The sequence below is a fragment of the Phyllobates terribilis genome, unplaced genomic scaffold (assembly GCF_046119375.1).
Source record: "Phyllobates terribilis strain yellow unplaced genomic scaffold, ASM4611937v1 Scaffold_168__1_contigs__length_4147262, whole genome shotgun sequence".
NCBI classification, from domain to species: Eukaryota; Metazoa; Chordata; class Amphibia; order Anura; family Dendrobatidae; genus Phyllobates; species Phyllobates terribilis.
The window spans coordinates 3,821,841-3,838,317 of NW_027362928.1; the positions used below are offsets into that span (position 1 = coordinate 3,821,841).

Consider the following 16,477-nt stretch of genomic DNA (forward strand, 5'->3'; position numbering starts at 1 on the left):
CAAGAAATATCCAGATATTATACAGAACAGGGAATAATCTTACATTTACTCTGTATATTCTGTGTAATGGGAACCTGTCAGCACATTTTTGCATATTGTGGTATGACTGTACTGGCCATTTCTCTGTAATAATTTTTTGCAGAAATCCAATGTCTCAGTCAAGGGAAATCTAATGTAGAAGCCGTATACAATACTGTGACACGCCCCCAGTGCACTTCCAGGATAATCTGCATATGGCTCCTACGCTTCAGCTCTCTTACCATCACTCACATGTACAGCGAGGGTGGGGGGGTCCTCATTCATGTGATGATTGGGGGGTCCTTCATCATTTCCATTACATTTATTCATGGATGCGCCGTACGTTCACATATTTGGAATCCCTATATAATAAGTATTATTCCCATTTACAGACATCTTGTCATGTCTGAGTTATATTGTTGTAATATATATGTAGGATTAATATCGTCTAATACATTTTATTTCTTCATAATTTTTTCACTCTTTTAGAAACAACTGTGTTGGCGGATGCTGACAGTAGAATCTGTGAGATCCCGGAGATCCAACAATCTGACGGTGTAAGTATCATGGAGAGAGATGACGGTGTATCACCAGATTATGGGGTGGGAATGACACCTCCAGTATTGTCTCCCATATAACCATGGGATGTCTCTATTCTAAGAGGAGATGACAGAAGGGAGACGTTTTTGCATCTGGAGCTTTTTTCCAGCAGCTTCTATATCTTTATATAATTTCTTATTCTTTTATAGAGCGTGATCAAATCATTGACCCCGTCAAGACAGCCGCATAAGAGCGACTATGGGACATCCAAACTGATCAGCAGTGGAAGTTTTGGGTGAGTTTTCTGTTGGCATAATCCACATTTCTCAAGGTTCCCAATGACAATGCTCCAGACTCTGTGCTCTTCCCTTCAGTGTTATCATAGGGAAATTATATGATCTGTAGGAAAACAAACTATTAAGGAAAGGGATTAAAATAGAATAATATATTACACCTGCCTGTCCTAGACCCTCATCTGTTCTTACACTGCCACCCCCATCAGAGCTTCCCGATCCTCCGCACCGGTCTGTTCTTTTCGGGATCCATTAGCGAACTGATAAGAGTAATTGGCAACACATGGTCAAGTGAGGGGGTGACACGAAATTTCATCAATGACATCTGCACCCCCCAACCTCCACCATGACCATGTGAGTCTACTCCCTGGTCTCAGCAATAAAGACTGGCACAGAGGACAAGTGGCTATAATGGGTTTCATTTTTTGTAACTCCTTCGCTCCCCTCCATTTATTATGTTGTTATGTCTTGGGGTATGCGGGAGCATAATTAACGTCATGTTATGGCAATTGGACCACTTTTAATTTGGACCAACTTTTATTTGCACTGAATCGTATCTACTGGTCTAATGTAGTGAATCTGCCCAAGAATAATTTCAGTAGATTCTCTCATCTGTAATGTGACCTGGGTGAGGGCTCCGGCGGACGTGGCATTGTGGACACCTCCCATAGGTGATCTATGTAGTGATCTTTTATCAAATTCTAGACATGGACTTCCAGTGACGGACAGACTTCTAGCATTAAACATTAGTACAAAACATTATATAATGACTTCTATAGATGTTCTTGTAGTAAAGATTCATTCTAACCATTGATTCTCTTTCTCTCCAGTGCCGTCTACTTAGCGCACCATAAAGACTCACACCAGATCTTTGCTTTGAAGAAAATGTTCAAGCGAAACCTGAACACTCCAAAAAGAGTGGCATTGGCCTTTCTGGAGAGGGACATCCTAACATTCGCTGATTGTCCCTTCGTGGTCTCCATGCTCTGCTCCTTTCCAACAAAATCTCACCTGTGTATGGTCATGGAGTATGTAGGAGGTAGGACATGTATATTGTAGTATATTCAGCCCATGTCTGCTTACATCTTATCACTGCTCTTATAATTAGGATAATTAGGACAGTTACATCCTCACAGTGCGTTTACTGTAGGTTTTCTATTACCAAGATGCCTGGAAATTCATTGATCTGTGTGCAGCAGTGCTATGGTGCCAGTGAGTCAGATCGGGCCTGGCACCGCTCGGCACTGGGCCCCATTCCACCACCTGTCATCACAATTTCAGTGGTATTCACATTGTCAGAATATGAATACCGATGAAAACAATGGTGGATCAGGGAGCCAAAGGTTCCTAAATCCACCATTCAGCCTCCGCAGATGGGTCCGAGACTCCGTGTACTGCAGGTTCTTCGATGTCGCCACAATATTGCATCTGTAGTGTGGAGTCTCAGTACTTACACTGCACAGGTGGGGCTGGTGGGGGCCATAACACTGAGTGATGGGGCAGGTGGAGACCATATGCTGAGTAGTAGGGCTGGTTGGGGCCATAATACTGAGTGGTGAGGCTGGTGAGGGCGATAATTCTAAATGGTGAGGCTGATGGGGGCCATAACACTAAGTAGTGGTGGGGGCCATAATACTGAGAGGTAGGGCTGGTGGGGGCTATAGTACTGAATGGTGGGGCTGGTGGGTGCCTTACTACTAAGTGGTGGGGCTGGTGGGGGCCATAACACTGAGTGGTGGGGCTAATAAGGGTCATAATTCTGAGTAGTGGGGTTGGTGAGAGCGATAATACTGAGTGTTGATACTGGTGGGGGCCATAATACTGAGAGGTGGGGCTGGTGGAGGTGGTAGTACTGAGTGGTGGGTGCCTTACTACTAAGTGGTGGGGCTGGTAGGGGCCGTAACAATGAGTGGTGGGGCTGGTGAGGGCCATAATACTGAGTGTTGAGGCTGGTGGGGGCCATAATACTGAGTAGTGGGGCTATTGTGTGCCTTACTACTAAGTGGAGGGACTGTTGGGGGCAATAACACTGAGTGGTGGGGCTGCTGAGGGCCATAATACTGAGTGGTGGGGCTGGTGAGAGCAATTATACTTAGTTGTTGGGCTGGTGGGGGCATAATACTGAGTTGCGAGATTGGTGGAAGCCATAATACTGAGAATTGAGGGTTGTGGGTACCATAATACTGAATGGTGTGCCGTGTGAGGGGCTATAGGGGACTGTGAATGCCGCTATATTGAGTTGGTGACTGTACATGCCCCTACACCCCCTGGGCGTCCTCATATTGAATGGTGTGCAGTGGGGGTCCTTATTCTGTGTGGGGATCCTAATTCTGTTTGATTGGCTTTGGGGGCCATCATACTGAGTGGGCAGTGGTGGAGACCATTATATTGTCTGAGGGGCTATGGGGGCCATTATATTAAGTAGGGGGGGCTGTGGGCGCCATTATACTGAGTAGGGGGCTGTGACTGGCCTCATACTGAGTGGGGACATTATAGACAGGTGCTACATTATATCTGTAAGGTGAAACTGGATTAAGATTTCACTGTGGGGATATCTAACTCAGTCTGTGGGTGGGGGCATTTTTGGGAGCATCATATGCTAAAATGGCTATAAAAGGTGTATTGCTGTTGAGAACATCGATTGACTTCAGTAAGGGTTTTTTTTGAAGGGGCGTGCAGTTAGAACTTTTGCTATGGGGCCCTGAGATTTCTCTGTACGCCACAGTCTGTGTGATCTCCCTGTAAGTCCGCACTGAGCATGTCAGTATCTCCAGCTATAGACGAGATGTGACATCACTTTATGTTATTAGTTACATGGAGGACATTTCTCCATCGATTCAGACTAATATTATGTGCACTATACATTATATCTGTTTATATTCTCTCCTATCCCAATGTCTCTGCTCACTTCCCATTATACATCATGGTGATCTGCTGTATAAACCACTCACCGGTCACATTTCCTTTTTATTCTATAGGTGGTGACTGTGAGACCCTCCTAAGCACCAGGGGTCCTCTATCTGTCCCCTTGGCCCGCTTATACTTTGGAGAAGCGGTTCTTGCTGTGGAATACCTCCATAGCTACGGTGTGGTGCACAGAGACCTGAAGCCGGATAAGTAAGTGCCCCTCGTAGTATAATAAAGGGGGGAAGTTATCATTTATCATACGGTCTGTGAGGCTAAAACCATCTTCTCTTTCACAGCCTCCTGATTACATCTGCTGGACACATAAAAGTTACCGATTTTGGGATTTCAAAAGTTGGTGTCATGATGCCAAAAACCAACACCTACAAGGAATTAGCGGAGGACATCACCAGGGAGTTCCTGGACCGTGAGGTGGGTAACACTTACAGGAATTTAGCTTGTTCTTTACAAATCTCCAAGGACCAAAGCAAAGAAAGACCTTAAATATAACTTTTAATAGATACATTTAAAAGCACCCATATCAATATATAAAGACAAAATCCATAAAATGTGGCGGCAGCAGTATTCTCCGATCGGGGTGTATTTATCTCCCGCGTCTGTCCACTGACTCATTGTGGCTATCTCCTAATATGATCCCCTGATGAACCCCAAATTAGGAGGGGGAGAAACGTGTTGGGACAATTTACAGATAAGTCCTCTGGTTACTGCTGACTAAAATGCTTTTTTGGCAACTTTTTTTGTAATTCGCACACTGGATAATGCTCTGTCCCAACATTTGGACGTGTCCTGTGTAGATCAGTCCTGATTATAGATTAGCCAGGGGGATTTTGAGGTTGTCTATATATACCGTCTGTCCTAGACTATTATCTTCATGCTCAATGTCATTATATAGGTGACTTGTTACTACTTTGGACATATTTATGTTCCTATGTTTACCGTTAATTGAGCACACGTGCTTTTATAATATTGTTCTTGTTGCCCGTAATTGCCAGCACTAATGTACTTTATGTATCTATAATAGGCTTCTGAATGATGGTTTATATATCATACTGAATTGTGTATAGATTGGTGCATTTGATATCCTATCTGTACTAGTGGAACTACATTATATCAGCTTCCCTGTTTCCATATAATTGATACATTGAATATTGCCTTTTTTTCATTCAGCATGTTAGCAGCAACATGACTGTCTGCCTTTCATCATTATCTGTATATGTGTATGTCTGTCTAGGGGTGGATAGCGTCACGGAGGGAGTGCCGATGTGGAGGGGGGCGCCAAACCGATTAGCTAGGGTGTCAACCTCCACTGGCAGGCGGGATCTCAGCCCATTTGGGATCTCTAGGGCAAGCCTGCATGTCAATTATCCTACGTTTATCCCACTACCCATATATTGTACATTTTATGCATTTTGTCTTCATATATTGATATGGGTGCTTTTAAATGTAGCTATTAAAGATTATATTTTAAGGGGTTTTCTTTGTTTTGCTTTGGTATTTGGTTAACTAATATACCCCATCTGTTCACCTTGCCTTTGGCATATGTTTTTTTTTCTTTACAAATCTCATCACACTATTGTGTCTTCTCTACATTCTTCATTTCTAGAGAACGTTTCCATTGATATTTTATCTTTTGTCATTGTGTTTTTATGGCGAGAATGTGTTATAATAATCATTTTATCATTTTCATCTCTATCTTCTGTTGTTTTCCAGTTATGTGGCACCCCATATTACATCGCCCCAGAGGTCATCCTGAAAGAAGGCTATGGAAGACCTGTTGACTGGTGGTCAATGGGGATAATCCTACATAAATTTCTCACGGGATCTGTACCATTTGATGGAGATTCTGTAGCTGAGCTTTATGACAGGATTGTCATTGGTAAGTGGAATGATCCGACCATTGCTTTGATCAGTTACATTGGTTTAGGTGTTTACTTTGCTTTAGCTTACAGTCCAGTAAAGAGATTTTATTTTCTGTATAACAGGTGACATAATTTGGGATTGTAATTCCGCTCCTACTCCCAATGCACAGAACCTGATTACTGAGCTGCTCAGAACAAATCCTGCAGATAGACTTGGGACAGGTAAGAGATATAATACTATTCATATTAGTATTAATATTCACCTATCACACTTATCACTCATGTCCTTGAGGATCAACACTTCTCTATCAGATTGTCCATTTCTAGTTCTCCACACTATGACTTTCAGTCTTCTTCCTTCATGTTGACTCAGTTATGTCATTAATTCAGATTAAGTTAAACTGTTCAGATGTGAAGCAATCTCTGACAATGTCCACATCACTTTTGTTTTGTTCTTTTTCCAGGAGGATCACTTGAGATCAAGAGTCATCCATTCCTGAGTGACTTAGATTTTAACAACCTTCTAAGTCAGAAGCCAGAGTACATTCCTCAGCTTGCCTCAGATGTGGACAACAGCTTATTTATCGGTAAGTAGAAGAAGACATCATCTAGACTAAGCGGCTGTTTGTCTTGTCTTCCATAAAATGTAATAATCAGTACCCACTAATATTGTGATAAATGACGCCTGTTTTATACTAACAACCTCTAATAATACTTCATTACTTTTGTAGATCACTCTGAAATAGACCATTCGGTCTCAGAGGATGAGGAGGGTACAAGTGTGAACAATGAGAACCTTGACTTCCAAAATTTTACATCTTCTTCTGAAAGGCTTTCTAAAGTAAGTACCGTATGTACGCAATAAATCCAAAATATGTGAAACAAAAAAGACCTCTAAAAGTAAAAAAAAGTATTTCATATCTTGTTTTTGTCCATGTTTAGCTCTGTACCATCACTACCAGAAAGATGAATGATGAGGACCAGAAGTCTCCTCCAGAGTGTACGCCAGCAACCAATACAAATATCTCAGAAATGTGAGTAGATTATGGGGTCATTAATGGGAGTTCCAGGCTGATATATATGCACAACACATAATATAGGACATAAATACCATAATATCAAATTCAGCCTCAATGATTAGCGGTCATTGTGCTTTTGGCTTCAGAAACCGTTGGTGATAATAGCTCATAATTGCAGCCATTCACACGTATTAGAGCTGCCCATACTGTAGGAGAGATGTAGTATGACATGCCAGCCATTATTGCTAGTTGTTTTTCGCTCTGATCCATAGAAGGTAGATTGGAGCATAAAACCTTCCTCACTATGACTGTCATATGTCCTATTAGGCCCTCTAGTCGGTGTTCTTCTAGTGAGACCACCCCTTTTATTCTGCATTGACTTGTGATTTACATGTTTTTCTTAAATCATAGAATGGAAGAGTTGGAAGTTACCTCCTGGGTCTTCTGGTCCGACCCCCTGATTCTTCCTGACAGGCAGAAAGAATCGTTTTCTGAATCTGATAGCGACAATGCTATAAACAGCTTGCCCTCCTCGTCCCCATCATCAGGTATGTATGTACAGCATCAAAAGGTGAATGTTGACTTCAAGGCTCAAATATTTGGTTTTTCTGTATTAGGTCTCCTATGTTGTCCAGGTTTCATGGATCCCAATTATGTTTTCCATGGGCCCATACTGTATTTCTATTTCCTTCATTTTATCCAGGAATTGTTTTCATGGATTCTGTAAAATACGTTTTAGCATCCAGGAACTCACTTCAATATAAGAAGACATTGTCTCCTATAGTAGAATATCGCTCATTAGTGATGCACCACGTGGCGGCACACAGGGCGCTTACTGCTCCATATCAGTGATACATCTAATGCCCCTCAGATTAGGTCATGAACGGTATATAGGACTTATTCTGCCCTAAAATAATGTAATGCCAGATTATCAGGACTATAGGGGACAGGACTAGAACAATTCTTCTATATACAGTACACAAAGCAGATCCTATAAGAATATTTCTTTACTGAGTTTTTTTTACTTTCTGATCAGAATTTCCAACTGAAGAGGAAAGAAAATCTGAAATGAATCTGAGTATAGACCAACAAAACTCAGAAAATGGGAAAAAGGGGAAAAAGAGACGAGGTAAGTGTGAGAATCATCTCCATGTTGTGTGATGTTAGTGATGAGAATAAGTCATGGGGAGCAGATGTCATCTGTCAGTGATGGGATTGTCACATGTATGATGGCTGACAATGACCCCGGACATCTGTGTGAATAAGATTCCTCTGCTGTCCGGCCGGCCGGCCACACTGACCGCACAGTAGCATCATGTAATATGGAGTCCCATCACTTACATTGTATTTATTTCTCTTCTCTTAGGTTCCATCTTCCGCCGGATCTTATCATCCTGCCGGCGTGGACTATCCAGGGCAGCTCGTGCATTTGCATGCTGTCGCTGTTGCCCAAGTGTCATCTAAAAGACGGAAAAGCTCCGCATCTAGCGGAGTACAGCCGATCCACCATCACTGCTGGACCTGTAAAGAAGGACCTTCACCATCTACCTGTGGCCTTCTAACTGTAACACCTCTACCCGGACTTGTTTCGGTAATGCCTCTGTCACCAGGCTCCGCTGTATCCAAACTCCTCGCCTGACTTGGCTTTTTAAACTGATCACCTGGTATCTGACCCGGATTTCTTCCTGACTATGATTTTGTCTACTGCTTCTGTCCCTGATTTTGTTCATCCCTTATCCTTCTACCCTATCCTTAATAAAAAAAAAAAAAACAACTTCTATATTTATTGAGATTTTCTTATATCTATCAAACTTCACTCTGCATTCTGCTAAGCGATAAAAAATACATATTAACACTTCTGCTTTTAAAAGCATTTTTATATATATATATATATATATATATTTATATATATATATATATATATATATATATATATATAAATCAGGGCTGGACTGGGATGAAAAATGAAAATGCACGCCTGTCACACAAACCCCACCAGCCCACATACCACATCACCACCCCCCTCATCCCATTGAGGCACAATGAAAAGTTCAGCACATTTTGCTTTACTTGTTCATGCCCCTCACCACTCCATTATAGGGGATGTTTATTAAGCCACGTGTGAATGGAGCTGCAGTGCGAATGATCGACTACCGCTCCATTCACCCAGAGCTCTTCAAATCCCTGGTTCTCGGAAACAGTGGGGGTCCCGGCTGTTGGACCCCCAGCAATCAGAAAATTATTCCATATCCCAATGATAGAGGACAATTTCCAACCTTCAGATAACCCTTTTAAACAAGTTGTTCAGGATTAAGTTTTATTTAACCATAGGATTGTAGACATAGAAAATAATAAACCCATCAGTACTGACCCTCCCCAAAGCCAATGCCACCTCTTCTTCAGCAGAACAGGAGAAGTGGTACTGTGCAGTGTATATATACAGAATAATACAGATACTGAGAATTACACCCAGTATACAGGACAAGAGAAGTGGTACTGTGCAGTGTATATATACAGAATAATACAGATACTGAGAATGACACCCAGTATACAGGACAAGAGAAGTGGTACTGTGCAGTGTATATATACAGAATAATACAGATACTAAGAATTACACCCAGTATACAGGACAAGAGAAGTGGTACTGTGCAGTGTATATGACGCGCCCCTGGGCCTGTGTCGTGCTGCGTTGCGCACGCGGGAGCTTACCCGGAGCCGGATCTCTTGAGGGTTGTAGTCTCGTGGCGGTGATCCGGTCCGTGCCCAGGTAGTCAGACTAAGTGGCGCTGTATTAGCGGTAGATGTTGGACGACTACGCCACCCGTTGAGTACAGCTAAGGAGCTGCTGCTGCAGGGCAGACCGCTGAGGCCGGTGGTAGGATTGTGCAGCGTGATAGTATAACCCCCAACGGGAGGGGTATGGCCTCAAGGCAGCCGACGTGGATGATGGGGGTAGCAGGAACCACTCAGAGACGGTACGGTGTAGTTCAGGGTCTTTACTGGTGACAACGATAGACCCTCCCGGAGTACTGGCTAGCGATTGGGGCCTGGTCAGTCCTTGAGCAGATGGGATCTCCCCTGGCCAGGCGGAGTTGTAGGCCTCCCAAACTAACGATACTCTTCTGGCTACCTTGCTAGAAGCGGGTATAAGTAGCCCACGTCCCTGAGTGTACCGTGTGGTGCTCACCCGTATGGCCGGTGACTCGGGGCCTTCTAGTGGCTTCCGCTCCACGACGGCGGTGCTGGTCCCATGCGTGTGACCGTGCCTTTGGGTTTCTTGGCCAGAGGACCTGAAATCCCCTGCCGGTCGGTTCCTGCTGCTGGGTAAGGATTAGTCCCCACAGCCTCGGACTCCGGGTCCGGTGGTAACTCTTCAATCAGGGCGAGCTCTACAGCTGCCAGCCCCTGATTCCTTTTAGCACGACTTCCCCAGAGCTCCTGATCTCTCTTTCCTATAGCTGCTTCTCCTCTCTGTCTCTACTTCTGGCATGGCCCAGGAGCTGGGCCCAGCCGGAGCCACAGCTCCCTGTCAGCCCTCCTGGCTGAACTCTCCCTCTGAACTCTCTAACCCTGCCTCAGCCCTAGGTTTATATAGGGGAAGTTCTTCCCCTCCCAGGACTGGGCAGGAGGTGTGGCATGCATAGGATTCCTGACCAAGAGACCTCCCACCTGCTCTCAGACATAACATTGCTGTTACTGTGGAAACCAGACCCCTGGGGTGCCACATTCCCCCCTAGTGAAATTTAGTACTCCGGGACTAAACATATTTTTAGAAAAACATAACAAGGTATAAACAATAATAATACAATAAGAAAAACACATAAAGATGGTTACGGCGTGTCCGCAACTGGGTGCAGTCTTTGAAGAAAAGTAAGGTGTCCATTTCACCAAAACAGGGAGACGTAACCAGGTAGGGGTCTGTCCTGCCCCGAGTCCTTAACAGTCTTTAGTCCATTCCTGGGTTACGCTCCAACCATGTACAAAGGATTCCCGGTAAATCCACCAAAGACTCCCATAAATTACTAGAAACACATAATTATTTACAGGATATGGCCGCTCTCAGTCCTCGGCCAGTGGGGATAAGGAATGGCTGCTCACAGTCCTCAGCCTGGTTTAAGATAGGGGCACATGGGGAACAATTCACTAATCCCAACGGGGACCATATTTTAATTAGCAGCAGTCCTTGTACCCTTACGGGTAACTATTTACAGCTCTTTATTCACGCTACTTCCCTTCAGTAGCTATGTCCTCTTTGTGCTCCCTCCTGAGGGTAGTCCTCAGACCCGTCCGGGTCCTCTTGGCTTTCCTCGTATTGGTAGTACTGCAGCTCCTCCTCGGTTAGCTGGGTTAGTATCTCTGCGACAGTCCTCCTCCCAGGTGGCCAGGACTTTACCTCCCTTTGGGCTGCCCCGGTTAATTGGGCCACCAGGATGCTCACTTTTTGCTCCTCTGTGAGGGGGTACACCTGGAAGAGGCTATCCAGCTTTTCTCTAAAGTCATGCAGGGTATATGACTCCCCTGAGTACTGGGGTAGCCAGGCTGCCCCCGGGATATAGGGCATGGTGAAAGGCATGACCGCAACAGCGGTGGCGCTGGCGGGGGTTGAAGCGGTGAAGCTCTCCTCCGTATCCGGCATCCTTCTCCCCCCTAGTGGACCGTGGCCTACCTTGCGATGATCCTCTTCCGTAGGCCGCGGCTCCGCAGTGGATCGTCAGGGTTGAGGACCTTCCGTCGCGCTCCTGTGACGTCGGCGTCTGCTGGGCTCCTTCCAGGACCTTACGCAACGTCCGGACGTGAGGCGGGGCTTCAGTTCTCGCGCGCTTTCGGAGTCCACGCCCCTCTTCTTCCCGCGCGGCGTCCTCAAGATGGCGTCCAATGGCGGGAAAACTCCACGTATGGCGGGAAGAAGGCTGAAGATAGCGCCGGATGGCGGGAAAACTCCACCGATGGCGGGAAGGAAGCGGAAGATGGCGCCGGATGGCGGGAATCTTCACCACAGGTAAGTTTGAACAGTCTTTTTCAGGCACGCAGTACCCGGTGGTTGCGGGCACGAAATCCTGCCGACTACGCCAAAAGTTGACGCGCCCCTGGGCCTGTGTCGCGCTGCGTTGCGCACGCGGGAGCTTACCCGGAGCCGGATCTCTTGAGGGTTGTAGTCTCGTGGCGGTGATCCGGTCCGTGCCCAGGGAGTCAGACTAAGTGGCGCTGTATTAGCGGTAGATGTTGGACGACTACGCCACCCGTTGAGTACAGCTAAGGAGCTGCTGCTGCAGGGCAGACCGCTGAGGCCGGTGGTAGGATTGTGCAGCGTGATAGTATAACCCCCAACGGGAGGGGTATGGCCTCAGGGCAGCCGACGTGGATGATGGGGGTAGCAGGAACCACTCAGAGACGGTACGGTGTAGTTCAGGGTCTTTACTGGTGACAACGATAGACCCTTCCGGAGTACTGGCTAGCGATTGGGGCCTGGTCAGTCCTTGAGCAGATGGGATCTCCCCTGGCCAGGCGGAGTTGTAGGCCTCCCAAACTAACGATACTCTTCTGGCTACCTTGCTAGAAGCGGGTATAAGTAGCCCACGTCCCTGAGTGTACCGTGTGGTGCTCACCCGTATGGCCGGTGACTCGGGGCCTTCTAGTGGCTTCCGCTCCACGACGGCGGTGCTGGTCCCACGCGTGTGACCGTGCCTTCGGGTTTCTTGGCCAGAGGACCTGAAATCCCCTGCCGGTCGGTTCCTGCTGCTGGGTAAGGATTAGTCCCCACAGCCTCGGACTCCGGGTCCGGTGGTAACTCTTCAATCAGGGCGAGCTCTACAGCTGCCAGCCCCTGATTCCTTTTAGCACGACTTCCCCAGAGCTCCTGATCTCTCTTTCCTATAGCTGCTTCTCCTCTCTGTCTCTACTTCTGGCATGGCCCAGGAGCTGGGCCCAGCCGGAGCCACAGCTCCCTGTCAGCCCTCCTGGCTGAACTCTCCCTCTGAACTCTCTAACCCTGCCTCAGCCCAGGTTTATATAGGGGAAGTTCTTCCCCTCCCAGGACTGGGCAGGAGGTGTGGCATGCATAGGATTCCTGACCAAGAGACCTCCCACCTGCTCTCAGACATAACATTGCTGTTACTGTGGAAACCAGACCCCTGGGGTGCCACATATATATACAGAATAATACAGATACTGAGAATTACACCCAGTATACAGGACAAGAGAAGTGGTACTGGGCAGTGTATATATACAGAATAATACAGATACTGAGAATTACACCCAGTATACAGGACAAGAGAAGTGGTACTGGGCAGTGTATATATACAGAATAATACAGATACTGAGAATTACACCCAGTATACAGGACAAGAGAAGTGGTACTGTGCAGTGTATGTGACTCGCCCCCTGGGCCGTGGGGCACTCAGATCCGGGCAATAGGGAAACGGTGGGAGTAGTAGTGGCAACCCGGTTCCATGGCTCAGGGTGGTCAGGCCAGTGGTAGTCCGTTATGTGCTGATGATTATGTCCGACTACGCCACCCGTGGATTTGCGGTCATTAGGAACCGCCGCTGCAAGGCAGACCGCTGGGGCTGATGATGTATGCAGCTGGGATGGTGTGACTCCCCACGGGAAGAGTGCGGCCCCAGGGCAGTGTAGTGGATGTTGGGAGTGATGGTAGTGAGAGTCCCGGTGCTGATAGTGCTGGAGGAGCAAGGAGCACGCAGACAACAGGTTGCAGTCCAGGGTCTTTACTAGAACAGGTAAATTGACCCACAAACAGTCCCAGCTAGGAAGGGACCTGGATGTCTGAGAGCAACGGGGAAATTGGCCCTGGTCAGGGTGAGGGTGTAGGCCTACCGTGCTTTCTGCGCTCCTTCTGGCTAACTCCTTGTTATAGGGTAACAGCCCACGTTTCCGAGCTTTCCGTGTATTCTCGCCTGTATGGCCTGCGACGTGGGTTCCTTTCTGCTCCCGGCCTGGTACGGCTTTACTGGTCCCTTCGGTTGTGGCAGGGCCTCCAGGCTTCTTAGGCCAAGGAATATACAGTCCCTTGCGGACTGGTTATCTGCTGGGGGATGTGGAATCCTTCCAGCCTCAGACACCAAAGTCTGGTAAATTAAGTCTTTTATCTGTCAAGACAGGCTCTCTTCGCCTCTTGTCTCTGGCTTGTGGCTCTCCTCCTGCCACACTTCCTCTTAGGTGCAATACAACTGTCTGTCCCTGCTCTGCTCTGGGACAAGTCTCAGTCCTGAGACAGGCCATCAAGTTCTCCCTAACCCTGCCCTCAGTACCAGCTTTTATAGGGGCAGACAGCTCCCCCTATTGGCCTGAGGCAGGAGGCATTGCATGCTAATGTTCCCCTGACTAGAGAACCTCCCCCTTGCTCTCAGACACAGCTTTATTTACACTTGTGGCATCAAGGCCAGGGTGACACATATGTATACAGAATAATACAGATACTGAGAATTACACCCAGTATACAGGACAAGAGAAGTGGTACTGTGCAGTGTATATAAACAGAATAATACAGATACTGAGAATTACACCCAGTATACAGGACAAGAGAAGTGGTACTGTGCAGTGTATTTATACAGAATAATACAGATACTGAGAATGACACCCAGTATAATACAGATACTGAGAATTACACCCAGTATACAGGACAAGAGAAGTGGCACTGTGCAGTGTATATATACAGAATAATACAGATACTGAGAATTACACCCAGTATATAGGACAAGAGAAGTGGTACTGTGCAGTGTATATATACAGAATAATACAGATACTGAGAATTACACCCAGTATACAGGGCAAGAGAAGTGGTACTGTGCAGTGTATATATACAGAATAATACAGATACTGAGAATGACACCCAGTATAATATACAGAATAATACAGATACTGAGAATGACACCCAGTATAATATACAGAATAATACAGATAATGAGAATTACACCCAGTATACAGGACAAGAGAAGTAGCACTGTGCAGTGTATATATGCAGAATAATACAGATACTGAGAATTACACCCAGTATACAGGACAAGAGAAGTGGTACTGTGCAGTGTATATATACAGAATAATACAGATACTGAGAATGACACCCAGTATAATATACAGAATAATACAGATACTGAGAATTACACCCAGTATACAGGACAAGAGAAGTGGTACTGTGCAGTGTATATATACAGAATAATACAGTTACTGAGAATTACACCCGGTATAATATACAGAATAATACAGATACTGAGAATTACACCCAGTATACAGGACAAGAGAAGTGGTACTGTGCAGTGTATATATACAGAATAATACAGATACTGAGAATTACACCCAGTATACAGGACAAGAGAAGTGGTACTGGGCAGTGTATATATACAGAATAATACAGATACTGAGAATTACACCCAGTATACAGGACAAGAGAAGTGGTACTGTGCAGTGTATGTGACTCGCCCCCTGGGCCGTGGGGCACTCAGATCCGGGCAATAGGGAAACGGTGGGAGTAGTAGTGGCAACCCGGTTCCGTGGCTCAGGGTGGTCAGGCCAGTGGTAGTCCGTTATGTGCTGATGATTATGTCCGACTACGCCACCCGTGGATATGCGGTCATTAGGAACCGCCGCTGCAAGGCAGACCGCTGGGGCTGATGATGTATGCAGCTGGGATGGTGTGACTCCCCACGGGAAGAGTGCGGCCCCAGGGCAGTGCAGTGGATGTTGGGAGTGATGGTAGTGAGAGTCCCGGTGCTGATAGTGCTGGAGGAGCAAGGAGCACGCAGACAACAGGTTGCAGTCCAGGGTCTTTACTAGAACAGGTAAATTGACCCACAAACAGTCCCAGCTAGGAGGGGACCTGGATGTCTGAGAGCAACAGGGAAATTGGCCCTGGTCAGGGTGAGGGTGTAGGCCTACCGTGCATTCTGTGCTCCTTCTGGCTATCTCCTCGTTATAGGGTAACAGCCCACGTTTCCGAGCTTTCCGTGTATTCTCGCCTGTATGGCCTGCGACGTGGGTTCCTTTCTGCTCCCAGCCTTGTACGGCTTTACTGGTCCCTTCGGTTGTGGCAGGGCCTCCAGGCTTCTTAGGCCAAGGAATATACAGTCCCTTGCGGACTGGTTATCTGCTGGGGGATGTGGAATCCTTCCAGCCTCAGACACCAAAGTCTGGTAAATTAAGTCCTTTATCTGCCAAGACAGGCTCTCTTCGCCTCTTGTCTCTGGCTTGTGGCTCTCCTCCTGCCACACTTCCTCTTAGGTGCAATACAACTGTCTGTCCCTGCTCTGCTCTGGGACAAGTCTCAGTCCTGAGACAGGCCATCAAGTTCTCCCCAACCCTGTCCTCAGTACCAGCTTTTATAGGGGCAGCCTGCTCCCCCTACTGGCCTGAGACAGGAGGCATTGCATGCTAATGTTCCCCTGACTAGGGAACCTCCCCCTTGCTCTCAGACACAGCTTTATTTACACTTGTGGCATCAAGGCCAGGGTGACACATATGTATACAGAATAATACAGATACTGAGAATTACACCCAGTATACAGGACAAGAGAAGTGGTACTGTGCAGTGTATATATACAGATTAATACAGATACTGAGAATTACACCCAGTATACAGGGCAGGAGAAGTGGTACTGTGCAGTGTATATATACAGAATAATACAGATACTGAGAATGATACCCAGTATAATACAGATACTGAGAATTACACCCAGTATAATATACAGAATAATACAGATACTGAGAATTACACCCAGTATACAGGACAAGAGAAGTGGCACTGTGCAGTGTATATATACTGAATAATACAGATACTGAGAATTACACCCAGTATACAGGACAAGAGAAG

The 16,477-nt window shown here is 46.4% G+C and overlaps 1 protein-coding gene across 1 annotated transcript in view; it reads left to right on the plus strand.

Moving 5' to 3' along the window:
• The first annotated feature begins 2,054 nt into the window (after positions 1–2,054).
• The window catches only part of LOC141207948 (microtubule-associated serine/threonine-protein kinase 3-like), a 52,988-nt gene continuing 38,565 nt past the window's right edge, over positions 2,055–16,477 (plus strand). The window contains exons 1-7 of the mRNA XM_073664514.1: positions 2,055–2,063; positions 5,487–5,652; positions 5,759–5,857; positions 6,100–6,222; positions 6,367–6,476; positions 6,578–6,669; positions 7,066–7,202. Of these exons, the coding sequence (XP_073520615.1) occupies positions 2,055–2,063; positions 5,487–5,652; positions 5,759–5,857; positions 6,100–6,222; positions 6,367–6,476; positions 6,578–6,669; positions 7,066–7,202 (736 nt within the window). The remainder of the gene's footprint in view (positions 2,064–5,486; positions 5,653–5,758; positions 5,858–6,099; positions 6,223–6,366; positions 6,477–6,577; positions 6,670–7,065; positions 7,203–16,477) is intronic.